Source organism: Pezoporus occidentalis, unplaced genomic scaffold (assembly GCF_034315485.1).
Source record: "Pezoporus occidentalis ecotype Australia unplaced genomic scaffold, CSIRO_AGI_Poc_V1 ctg173, whole genome shotgun sequence".
Taxonomy (NCBI): domain Eukaryota; kingdom Metazoa; phylum Chordata; class Aves; order Psittaciformes; family Psittacidae; genus Pezoporus; species Pezoporus occidentalis.
In genome coordinates, this window is record NW_026913565.1 from 230,078 (window position 1) to 243,026 (window position 12,949).

Genomic DNA, 12,949 nt, shown 5'->3' on the forward strand with positions numbered 1-12,949 from the left:
TGAGAAATGTGTAGAATTGGACTTCTGGCGATGTTTAGCTTTGGTTTTAACTCATTTTTAAACCAGAGGGTTAGCAGATTGCAACAGGTAAATAGTGTACTTTCAATGAAGAATGCTTGAAATTTCAAGCAAATTATAAAAATCTAAGCGGCTTCATTACATGGATCTCCTAGGGTCTGTCTGACTGCTTACTCTGAAGTACTGTGCTGGGTAGCAATGCTCCCTCCCAGTAAATGATTTGGCTCACTTGCAGTTATTGGAGGATAGCTTTTCTTTACCGTAACAGAGTGCTGAGGTCTTTTGGGGGTAAAAAGTTCAACTTCAAGGGGTTGTCCTGTTTCAGAATTGGAGGAAAATTACAAATCCAAGAGGTCCTGCTTAGGTTGTTCTGGCAAACCTGTGTTTACCTCTCAACTGCTGAGCATGAGTCTATTCTTTCAGGCTGTCGGTGAGTCTGTAAATGTTGGGCTTGGCCTGGAAGGACTCCTTTTGGGTCAGACCAATCCTGGGTTTTACTTTTGATGCTTCTGAGATTCCTACATAGCTCCAGAATAATGCCAGTTCAGGTTTTTCCATCGTCTTAGAAAATGTGTGCCACAGAAAGACATGTTTATCTGTGCTGCTAAACAGGAGTTAAATAAAGTAATAGAAAATGCCTAGGAGAGGAGAAGTGAGTTGACATAATAGAAATTTCTGAAATTCTGTAGGAGAGAAAAAAAAAACGTGCATATATCCCATGAAAAATTTAGACAAATTGAAATAGGTGAAAGCATACAAATAATCATGGATTAGCGAAACAGAAACACTGTGCTTGAAGCCGTATAAAGAGTTGAGTAGTTCTTTATAGCCTTCTATTACTATGGTTCTGCCATAAATTCTTTGAGAAACTGGCCATTTCAGAAGCATATGTAACCATGTCTCTTCTGTCAGGCCTGTTACTTCCAGGTGACATGTCTTGGAGATGTCCTTAATAAGAGACCTATTTATTAAAAACATTTAATATTATACTCAAAAAAAAGAAGAAATTTTAGGTGTATTCCATAGTGCCTAGTAATGTACTTCATTTCTGTGTGTTTTCCAGGGAAGCCACAAGAGCAGACATCCCATCAAAACACACGGAGCTCAGAATCACAGGCACCTCTTATATGAGCGTTGGGCACGGTGGGGAATGTGGTACAAATACCAACCTCTTGATTTAATCAGGTATTAGTACTTGGAAGAGTAGCTTGCTTCTATGATACAACCTAGTAACAATGTGGTAATGGTACTGCTAAACTCCTTGTGCTTTCCTGTAGCTTTTAATTTCAAATAAGGCTGTATAAAAGGCATGTAGGTCCAGCTGCTTGACAGTTCTGAGCATGAAACTTAAAATACAAGCCAGACAAAATATTGTCTGCTGACCAGAGACACTTAGCACCTTGGAGAGGAAAGATGCCTATCCACATGAACAGTCAGTTGCCAGATCAGGTGGTTTGAAAACACAACCTACTTATTATGTTTTCATGGTGTTTAAATAAACTTCTGTAGATTTGTCTTCTAATTAATGTCATGGATTACCACATGTACAGCAGAGAAATATATGTAACAGGTTAAATAATTGTGATGTTTGGATTTTGTACTTTCCTCATCTTTGACACTGAATACCAATAAGTCATTTTCCCTTGCTGTCAGATTTATTCCTGATCTGACAGTCCTAATCAGTCAGTGTTCTACTGAAGGCTGTGGAGCTAAGCCTGTGCCATGGGACAATTCTGTACTGATCCAATAGTATCCTTGACTGACTTTCTGGTCACTGCTACTTCATCTCTTAATGCAACAATATCCAAGTTTTGAAGAATTAAAACTCAGTCTTCAACTTCTGTTTTCAGTCCATTGTTTTCTCTAGTAATAGTGTGAAATATGTCATATTACATGATTCTCTGTCAGAAATACTTTTTATAATTGAATACTTACGTCATACATACTTACTTCATCCCTTCCCAAAAATTTTTGTGTATGTTTATCTGTCTCCGTGTGTGCAAGTGAAATGTCCTACATTTAATAATGTTGAAACTAGTACATCTACGTGGTCATTGCAAGGATGTGAAAATTACAGATGAGTTATATCTTTTATAAAACACATGTTTTGGTAAGTCTACAGTTAGTGTCACTAGAATGTAATACTGGCCTGAAATGATTTAGTGTGAGGTGTCCCTGCCCATGGCAGGGGGGGTTGGAACTTGATGATCTTAAGGTCCTTTCCAACCCTAACTATTCTATGATTCTAAAAAGAACATTCTGGTAAACTGACAATAATTTTACCATAAACTTGTGTTGCTTGTTCCTCGTTAGAATCATTCTGCTACTGTAGAGTAGACAGCAGTCATTGTAAGCTTTAACTTTAAGTAATCTGTGCGTTTCCTTTTCATGTAGGCGATATTTTGGTGAAAAAATTGGACTGTATTTTGCCTGGCTGGGATGGTATACTGGAATGCTTATTCCTGCTGCCCTGGTTGGGCTCTTTGTTTTCCTCTATGGACTATTTACAATGGATTCCAGCCAAGTAAGGTAAAATTCTATTTCATAACACATACTAGCCTGCTGAAAATTAAGAACATCAGGCACAACTTAGATCATTATACTTTTAAATGTTTTCCAGATATGGTAATCATGTACAAATAGCCAAATAGAGCTCTGGGTTCTTCAGGCAAGTGTATCCACTTGTATATCTGGTTTGCATACAAGTTTTGTATGTGTGCCATTTAAAAGTGTTCTTACCACTGCATCTGCAGTGGTTCCTATTCTGCCTGTAAGGAAAAATGGCAAGTACCAACTTTAATGTTGTAGTACTGAAGTGGTTGTCATTCTAGTCAGTGAATGAAATGGTTGAACATATGGATGATCAGACATACTCCCTCTTTACAGTATAAACTGCAGTCAGGAGACCCAGCTTCAGGGAGATTACAGCCTTATGAAATGAACCTAGTTTTCCAAGTTTTCCACTGTTGTGATTTTGCTCTAAGAGAGATTTATGTCCGTTTAGATACCGCGATGAGGATGCTTGAGTTAGTTCCCGGCTGTATTTTTAGGAACTATTTCAGAGGTTGCACCATCATTACAAAGTTTTCCAATAGATGTCATCAGACACAAGAGTTATCAGTGATTTACAGTTGCAGCTGTTGCTTCAAGCAGGTTGGGTGCTTAGGCTGTGAGTAAACTTGGAGTCAGATTTTATAGGAAGTATCATTTCTTCAGCTTTGAGCAGGACTAATTTAAGTTTTCTTGATGGAATTGTCTTTATCTTATATTTCACAGTGAGTTATTATATTCTACAGTGCTGTAAGGCTTTTGTAGGCTTTCTTTTGTACAGCTAACTCCCAAGAGACTTTACAACTTCAAAGTGCATTAAATGCAATTAAATTCAATAAGTGTATCATCCAGGAAACTATGCTGTCTTTAAGGTATTGTTCTCTGTATTAGGATTGTTTTGAAAAATAAATGTCCATAAAATGCAGCAGTCATCAGAGCATCAGCTTGTTCTTAGAGCACAGCAACTAGAGCTGTTGAATTGGGAATCTTGTGTTAACACGTGCAATGGCACAGTTTCAGCTCAGGGGGAACAAGGAGCAATAATCTGCTGTTCTCAGGGTATGGCTTAGTATTTTAGGCACTTCTCATGGAAGAGAAAGATGTGGCGTTGACACCCCCCAGGAGGAAGAACAAGATTTCTAAGAAATTTTTTTTTTTTGAGCTGTATAGCTATTTTGTGCTTATATCACATGCTTCTCCTGAGAAGACTCCTGCTTAGTTCTTTTAAACAGGAAAGATACAGTTATCTTGCTTGCTGAATGGTGCAGGGTATAAATGACAGGAGCTCAGTGGTAAGGTAGGTTTCATGTTTCCCTGTCCTGAGTTTTTGCTCTTGGCTGCTGCTGAGTAGCAGCAGATTTTAGTTGGCTCCCTGTGGAGGTTGGTTGTGTTGGGTCCCATCCTGAGGTTCTTCAGTATCATGCTGTGCTATACAGACCACCGAGGTGCCCATCAGGGACTCTGGACTCTGTTCCAGAAGCAAAAGCCTGTTTTTAGGTGATCCACCATGTAAATTCTAGATGCCTGCAAGGGGAGGGGAATATTTCTACATTTATTATAGCTAGCATTAGCCAGTGTTCATTTCAGAATACTGACAGAGAGTGGGTTAATGCAGAAGCCCTAGCTGTGTTTTCTGTGTAAGCCTCACATCTGTAATCTGGATGTGTTAATTCTGGGCAGAAGGTCCTCTCTGACTTTGATGGTGGGAATCTGTGCATGCCCTCTGGTTAGTCACAATACAGTATTGACACATCAGTGCAATGCTAAATCAAGATGGTAAGGCCTGCTGTGAGATGTGGGTTTGAGAACAGAGTTTTACAAACTGAAGCTGATTGTAACTTGCCTGATAAAATGCGTATAGATGTTTTTCTGTATCACTTTGTGTACGTAGGCAGTTCATTCTAAAGGCCAGTGATAACAGATGCTGCTCCTTGCCATCTTTGCCTACTTAGCCTGGAGGTTCAACAAGGAACCTCCTACTTAGAGCAGACAGGAGTCATCTATTAGCAGGCAGACACACTGTACAACCTAAATGTTCTTGTTCTTGCCATATTCTGAGACTGTGAGATTATTTATCTGGTGTTTCTGCAGTCATTTAAAGAAAACTGCTAGATAAACATCTCTAACAGTTTTAAAAACTATCATTTGATTTTGAGCACTGCAGCTCCTGCAGTATGCAAATGCAGTATGCAGCAGCCATCAGGAGGAGATGGAGTTGGATACGTTATGCTGACAAAATCTAGGTGCAGGAAACCCAGTGGCAATTCGGAATTTAAACTTAGTGCTAGGGCATTATGGCAGAGTCATAACTGCCACATTGCCCCAGATTTCAGTATTACTCAGTGTAACGCTATTTCATGTGAAACAGGTTTCATCCTGATAACACCTGTTATTAGAAATCAAGGGATGTTAGGAAGCATTGATGTACAATACAGTAATTTCTGTCTAAAAAGCCTATTTTTCATCTGTCTTGTGTACCACAAAACTTGAATTTGGTGACTGATAAAATCAGTTAAGCAGAAGCGTGCTTTCCTTAGCAATGTCCCTCCCTGTCTTAGACACAGGGAGCTGCCCTGACCCACCCCACCCCTGAATGGCTGCAGGTAGAAAACTATTGTTTTGTTCTTTCTCCACTGTGGTCCAGCAATTTCAGCAGAAAAGGAATAAGCAAATAGATAAGCACACATTGCTGTAGAAGCAGACGTTGCTTACAATGCGAGCTGGAGGTTTTGTGCAGCAATAATTCAAGGGATATGCAGAATGATGGCGCTAGTTTGTCTTGGTTTATGATTTGCTTGCCTCTGCTGTATGCTTGGGGTCTGTCATGATACCAGGTGGCTCTTTTTATGTACATTTGAATATATTTTTCTATATCTACCTATATATGTATGTATCTATATAGATATATATGTACACACACACATATATAATCAGCCTGTGCCAAGACTGCATCTCAGCCCCCCAGCACAGAGCTGTCAGTCCTTGCCCCCTGTGTAAAGGGAAGCTAGCTACTCTATATAGTTTATCTGTGTGTGCCACGGGCAAGTTGGAAATGGTGCATATTTACTCCCTTTTGGTGGTACCCTTCCTTCTTTCCCATGGCAGGTGCCCCTCTCACACTGCCTTTTCTTCCTTCTCATAGTTTCTCTCCTTTCCTGAGTTACAGTTTCAGGGAAACAATAAACTTTCAGATCTGATGACATCATTCAATGTTTCTCATGCCTTGTACAGGGAGAGGGAAGTTAAATAAGATGAGGAGACAAAAACCCTGCAGGCATACTGTGATACCAGGGACTAGACACTATTATAAGAAGAAAGACATGCATGTCCCATGTTTAGAAAACATAAGTCTCCCCATTCCACACAGCTAGGGACATTTTTCTTTCCTGTCACAGAACGAGATGGGCAGTGTTACTGAAAGTATGTTGAAATGGAAGATGTTCTTTTTGTCGCATGGGCTTGCAATGCAGTGTGGTAGTACTGTGGTTGCCAGGGGCTGGCACTCAGGTCCCCCAGGGTAATGAGGTTATAGCATTGGCAGCTTATTGCAGGATTCAGTTGTGAGATGAAGGTAACCTAGAGAAAATCCAGAGAATCTGTGTTGAAGAAACTCCGTAATAGATTCCAGAGTGTTTGGATTATATTCATAAGGCTCAGATATGCAGAAACAAAAATGAGTAACATGAATTCGTATTTCTTGTTCTATACACTTTTAAATATATTTTGATCCTTTTGCCCTCCCTGAGCTAAACCGTGGGAAATGTGAAGTGGTGGGCAAATGGAAGGACTTTAATAGCCCTAAAACCATCCCTTCATTAGGCTTCTTTACTTTCAACAAATTATGTGCCAGATATACGACCTATCTTTATTCTCAAGTTAGATATCAAGCTATTGCATAGAATCCTATAATGGTTTGGGTTGGAAAGGGCCTAAAGATGATCTAGTTCCAGGGGCAGGGACACCTTCCTCTAGACCAGGTTGCTCAAAGCCCCATCCAGCCTGGCCTTGAACGCTGCCAGGGATGGGGCATTGGTATATAGAAAATTAATCTGATGGTTTTTTAAGAGTTTGGTTTTGATGTGTTATGCATATCATTAATTATCACTGCTGCGAGTTGTCCTTTTGCAGTCAGTCAAACAGAAAGCCCAGGCATGAGCACAGCATAGCTTGAGGTATCTTTGCACCATGTGCTGTAGTCAGATTGCAGATAGTACAGTCAGAGTGCGGACAGTACAAAGCAGCTTATTTAGCTTTGTTACACTAAAGATTTGAGTTGCAGTAACTGTTAACATAGCACCTGCCGCAAGCACTTGCATAACAAATGTTTCTCCCTTTGCAGAGTAGAGCCAAAGCATGTGATTTACGCTGTCAGTATAATTCTGTGAAACTTAATATAATCTTAAAAACAAATCAAGATTTTAACTGAAGATATATAATACAGAAAATCTAACATTTACAGTGTTGAATTTAAATTCAAAGTGCAGTACTATTTGGCCTTATATTTGACAACAGTTTGCACTACTGCCAAACCATTATGACATATTGTTGAAATATGATTTTCTGTGCTTAATCATTTGAATGAAAATGCAAGCAAGAAAATTTTCTGATGTGACACACTGCAAGATTTTTGTTACTCTGTAGCACTGGAATGATTGGCTTTGCTCATTCTTGCTTGAGGGCTACTGAGGACAATTTCTTTGTCAGGTCCATGTTATGTTGTAGGATTTCAGTAAATTAGTGATTCTGATGGTATGTGAAGCATGGCTGAAGATTACAGAAGTGTTATCTATATTTACTGTTATGTCAGACAGGATTTAATGGATGCACTTATTTGGAAATAAGTATGATCTTCCATACAGTGTTAGAACTGTAAAATTGGGTTTCATGAGTAGGAAAGTGAACGCAGTATGCTTATTAAAACAAATTAATAGGGATTTCCTGGCATGTTTTTCATACTGCTATTTTCTTAGTGTGTCGTAGGATCATTTCAGGCATCATTTCATTGCAAAAGGATAGGGAAAGGCAATTGCTGAGGATCTTCGGGAAGCTCATTCACTGCAGTTAGAATTCACCTTAAAATTTATTTTTGCACTTCTGTTAATTCTGTTTTGCCTTGTCAAGACAATTATGTACTAACTTTTAAATGTGAACAGGTTTTTTTTGTCTCACAGAGGCAAAAGGATACTGGGGCACGAATTAGCAGGGCTCATTTGGAGAGCTTTAAACTAGATTCGAAGGGGGATGGGGTTGTTGCTGGGCTTGCCCCAGTGGGGCAGCGCTCCAGAATTAATGAAGACTGGGAGGCCTCCTATAATCCTAGGGTGAAATCGGTGTGCTCAGCTCGCTCCCTGAAATGTCTGTACACCAATGCGCGCAGCATGGGAAATAAACAGGAGGAGTTGGAAACCTGTGTTAAGTCAGGAGACTATGATCTGGTGGCAATTACAGAGACTTGGTGGGACAGCTCACATGACTGGAATATAGTCATGGAGGGCTATGTCCTTTTTAGGAAAGACAGGCCAGCCAGGAAGGGTGGTGGGGTTGCTCTTTATGTGCGGGAGGAACTACAATGCACCGAGTTCTGTCCAGGGACAGATGACGAGCGAGTTGAGAGTCTGTGGGTGAGAATTAAGGGGCAGGCTGGCAGGGGGGATACTGTTGTAGGTGTCTGTTACAGACCCCCAGATCAGGGTGAGGAAGTTGACGAGGCCTTCTACAGGCAGCTGAGAGAGGCCTCACAGTCACAGGCCGTGGTCGTCGTGGGGGATTTTAACTTCCCTGATGTTTGCTGGAAGGACCACTCGGCAACCCAGCCGCAGTCCAGGAGGTTCCTCCAGTGTGTGGATGATAACTTCCTCCTGCAAATGGTGGATGAGCCGACCAGGAGAGGAGCGCTGCTGGATCTCATCCTCACTAACAAGGAGGGTCTGGTTGAAGCAGTAAGGGTAGAGGGCTGCCTTGGTTGCAGCGACCACGAGATGGTGAAGTTCAGGATCTTGTGTGGTAGGACTAGTAGAATAGCAAGTAGAATTGCAACCCTGGACTTTAGCAGGGCAAACTTTGGCCTTTTCAAGCAATTGCTAGGGGAAATCCCATGGGCAAGGCTGCTTGAAGGAAAAGGGGCCCAAGATAGTTGGTTGACATTCAAGGACTGCTTTTTCCGTGCTCAAGATCGGAGCATCCCGACACGTAGGAAGTCAAGGAAGAGGGCCAAGAGACCTGTGTGGCTAAATAGGGAATTGCTGGGTATGCTCAAGTGGAAGAGGAGAGTTTACAGGTCATGGAAGGAGGGGCTGGCCACTTGGGAGGAATATAAGGCTGCTGCTAGGGGATGTCGGAAGGCAGCTAGGAGGACTAAGGCTTCCTTAGAATTAAACCTGGCAAGAAGGGTCAAGGACAGCAAAAAGAGCTTTTTCAAGTACATGGCAGACAAAACTAACACCAGAGGCAATGTAGGCCCACTGATGAACGGGATGGGTGCCCTGGTGACAGAAGATGCAGAGATGGCAGAGTTACTGAATGCCTTCTTTGTCTCTGTCTACTCTGCTGCAGGCAGTCCTGAAGAGCCCTATACCCCTGAGACCTTAGATGGAGTCAGGTCGACGGAGCGACTTGCCTTAGTCGATGAGGAATGGGTTAGAGATCAGTTGAGCAATCTGGACGTCCATAAATCCATGGGTCCAGATGGGATGCACCCGCGGGTGCTGAGGGAACTGGCGGAAGTCATTGCTAGACCACTCGCCATCATCTTTACCAAGTCCTGGGAAACGGGAGAGGTGCCTGAGGACTGGAGGAAGGCAAATGTCACTCCGGTCTTCAAAAAGGGCAAGAAGGAGGACCCGGGTAACTATAGACCGGTCAGCCTCACCTCCATCCCTGGGAAAGTGATGGAACACCTTGTCCTTGGTGCCATCTTAAAGCATATCAAGGATAAGAGGGTTATGAGGGGCAGTCAACATGGCTTCACCAGGGGGAAATCATGTTTGACCAATCTCTTAGCCTTTTATGAGGAAATAACACGGTGGATGGATGATGGCAGAGCGGTGGATGTGGTCTACCTTGACTTCAGCAAAGCCTTTGACACAGTCTCCCACAGCATCCTCACAGCTAAATTGAGGAAGTGTGGACTGGATGACCAGGTAGTGAGGTGGACTGCGAACTGGCTGAAGGAGAGAAGCCAGAGAGTTGTAGTCTATGGGGCTGAGTCTAGTTGGAGGCCTGTAACTAGTGGAGTGCCTCAAGGGTCAGTATTGGGACCAGTATTATTTAATATATTCATCAATGATTTAGATGAGGGAATTGAGTGTACTATCAGCAAGTTTGCTGATGACACTAAGCTGGGAGGAGTGGCTGACACGCCAGAAGGCTGTGCTGCCATCCAGCGAGACCTGGACAGGCTGGAGAGTTGGGCAGGGAATAACTTGATGAAATATAACAAGGGAAAGTGTAGAGTCCTGCATCTGGGCAGGAACAACCCCAGGTTCCAGTATAGGTTGGGGAACGACCTGCTAGAGAGCAGTGTAGGGGAGAGGGACCTGGGGGTCCTAGTGGACGACAGGATGACCATGAGCCAACACTGTGCCCTCGTGGCTAAGAAGGCCAATGGCATCCTGGGATGTATTAGAAGGGCGGTGGTTAGTAGGTCGAGAGAGGTCCTCCTTCCCCTCTACTCTGCCCTGCTGAGACCCCATCTGGAATATTGTGTCCAGTTCTGGGCCCCTCAGTTCAAGAAGGACAGGGAGCTGCTGGAGAGAGTCCAGCGCAGGGCAACCAAGATGATTAAGGGAGTGGAGCATCTCCCTTATGAGGAAAGACTGAGGGAGCTGGGTCTTTATAGTTTAGAGAAGAGGAGACTGAGGGGTGACCTTATAAGCGTCTATAAATATATAAAGGGGGAGTGTCACGAGGATGGAGCCAGGCTCTACTCAGTGGCAAACAATGATAGGACAAGGGGTAATGGGTGCAAACTGGAACACAAGAGGTTCCACTTAAACTTGAGAAGGAACTTCTTCTCAGTGAGGGTGACGGAACACTGGAACAGGCTGCCCAGGGAGGTTGTGGAGTCTCCTTCCCTGGAGACATTCAAAGCCCGCCTGGACACATTCCTGTGTAACGTTATCTAGGTGTTCCTGCTCTGGCAGGGGGATTGGACTAGATGATCTTTTGAGGTCCCTTCCAATCTCCAGCATACTGTGATACTGTGATACAGTCCCAGTGAAGACAGTGACTTCATAAATCTTAGGATCTTTAAACGTCAGTATGTGGCTTGAAGGTATTTTCACCTAAAATAGTGTATCAAAGTGCAGGGCTTTTTCATAAGCTCTGTACATTATGTAGGAAATAAGAATGCAAAGACTTCAAATATGACTGCCAGAAATTCCTTTGAGTTTGTTTTGACATTTAAGTGGTCATCTATGTGTGCATGTGATCATTCTGTGGAGCAGACCTTCAGCTGCTGTAAACTGGGATAAGTTGATGAAATCAGTGTAGTTAGACCAGTTAGTCCATCCTCTTAATGTTTGGTACCTTCTGCATTGCTTAGATGCCAAACATTTACTCTTAATTTATTTTATTGAGCCAGTTTTATAGGGTAGGCAAATCTGTGTTAACAAATGGAGACCACAAACAGCATAACCTCAGAAAATCTGAAGATGCTAAAAGCTTTTTTATAACCTTTATTTTCCTGTCTCATACTCAAGCAAAGAGATCTGCGAGGCAAATGAGACCATCATGTGCCCTATGTGTGAACGCAATTGCACACTACAAAAACTCAATGAAAGCTGCATATATGCCAAGGTAATTGTATCTGCCATCAAGATATTTCTTGTCTAAAGATCCTCTTTGTGTAATGCCTGCCCTTGCTCCCGCAAAAATTCCTGCAACACGTTTTTTCTCTACAGAGGGTTTTTTTCATCCATTGTCATTCACGTTTCTAATACGGGAATGCTCTGAAATGATCCAAGATTATACTAGAACTTGTTCTATTTTCTGTGACCATTTCCTTCTTAAATCCTTATTTTCATCAACTCATAAAGTCCCCTGAGTAATAACTTTTTTTGGAAGGTTTTTCCTACTTTCATAGAATCATAGAATCATAGAATCATAGAATCGTTAGGGTTGGAAAGGACCTTAAGATCATCTAGTTCCAACCCCCCTGCCGTGGGCAGGGACACCTTACGCTAAATCATATCACTCCACTCTAATTAAATTCTTAGTTTCCCTTGCTCACTTAGTAGTTGACTTTCTGCTCCTATAAGGAATGCTCTAGCATAATGTGCCTGTTATGTGCTTTACCCTGTCAAACTAATGCAAAGATTTACACAGCTACATATTTTGCTACAAGAATCTATCCTTCAAATTTAAGTAATCCTAAGTATATGTGCAGTGTTTTCAAGTGAGCAATATATTTTATGTGTGGTATGTTCATAATGCAGGAAGAGCAGCTTTGGCATTTTTCTTGGAATTCTTTAGCCCATAAGATAAATTTTGCTGAAAAGCCTGCGTTTGTAAAATGTATTTGTCTCTGGGCATGTCATTACAACACTGCAGCAGTATGAAAGAGAAAATCAATTTTGTGTTAGATTTCAAAATTTCATATTAGCTATGAATAGGACCAGTGTTGAATAAAAGTCAAATTTCACATCTGTCTGAAGAACATATGGCATTTATTAAAAATTATTTCTATTTAGATTTTACTAATTTAGTTTTTTATGACACGAAAATGAAGAAATTAAAATTTTATTTGCAACAGCAGCAGTAAATACCATTGAAAAATTTATATATTTGATGCAAAACTGTTTTTTAAGTTCTCTAATGCAGAAAATGGTTCCATAAATTTTTTTGTGACTATTTTTTACTAATTTTTATTTTAAGATGTGTACTGAAGGTAAGAGCTTTCTTAATTGAAATAACATTATGTATTCCCTACAACTCGTCACAGAAATGGTTTTTTTGGAAGTTAAGTGCCTTTAAGTCCACTGCAGTTCAATGGGAAATTAATACATGTGGCATCCCTCTAATTTCAGGTCCTGCTATTTTACCATCCCCAGTTAGAAGCATGGCATCATGTGCTTCAATCATGCAGATTTCACATTTAATGTCATATTGTGAATAATTCATTGCAGCAGAAAAAATTTAGCAGTCCATCCATACTTCAGTGTATTTTCAAACCAGTCCCCTTGAAAGAATCTCAGATGACTACCAGGGAAGACAAGTAATAACCACTCATATTCAATCTTTGCATGCACTCTTCTCTGAGGTCTGCAAAGATTATGGAAAACCATGTCAGCTCCATACTTTTCCTGCCTGTGTTTTTGCCCTGAAAAACCGGTCAACCTTAGATAGATTGGAACACATAAAACAACCACAAATTTTCTCTTTT

The 12,949-nt window shown here is 41.4% G+C and overlaps 1 protein-coding gene across 5 annotated transcripts in view; it reads left to right on the forward strand.

The window, feature by feature from the left end:
- ANO3 (anoctamin 3) overlaps window positions 1-12,949 on the forward strand; it is a 212,283-nt gene that overhangs the window by 160,101 nt on the left and 39,233 nt on the right. For all 5 annotated transcript variants that reach the window (XM_062614205.1, XM_062614206.1, XM_062614207.1 and 2 more), the window contains 3 exons: window positions 1,082-1,203; window positions 2,413-2,547; window positions 11,268-11,364. In XM_062614205.1, coding sequence (XP_062470189.1) covers window positions 1,082-1,203; window positions 2,413-2,547; window positions 11,268-11,364 — 354 coding nt within the window. The remainder of the gene's footprint in view (window positions 1-1,081; window positions 1,204-2,412; window positions 2,548-11,267; window positions 11,365-12,949) is intronic.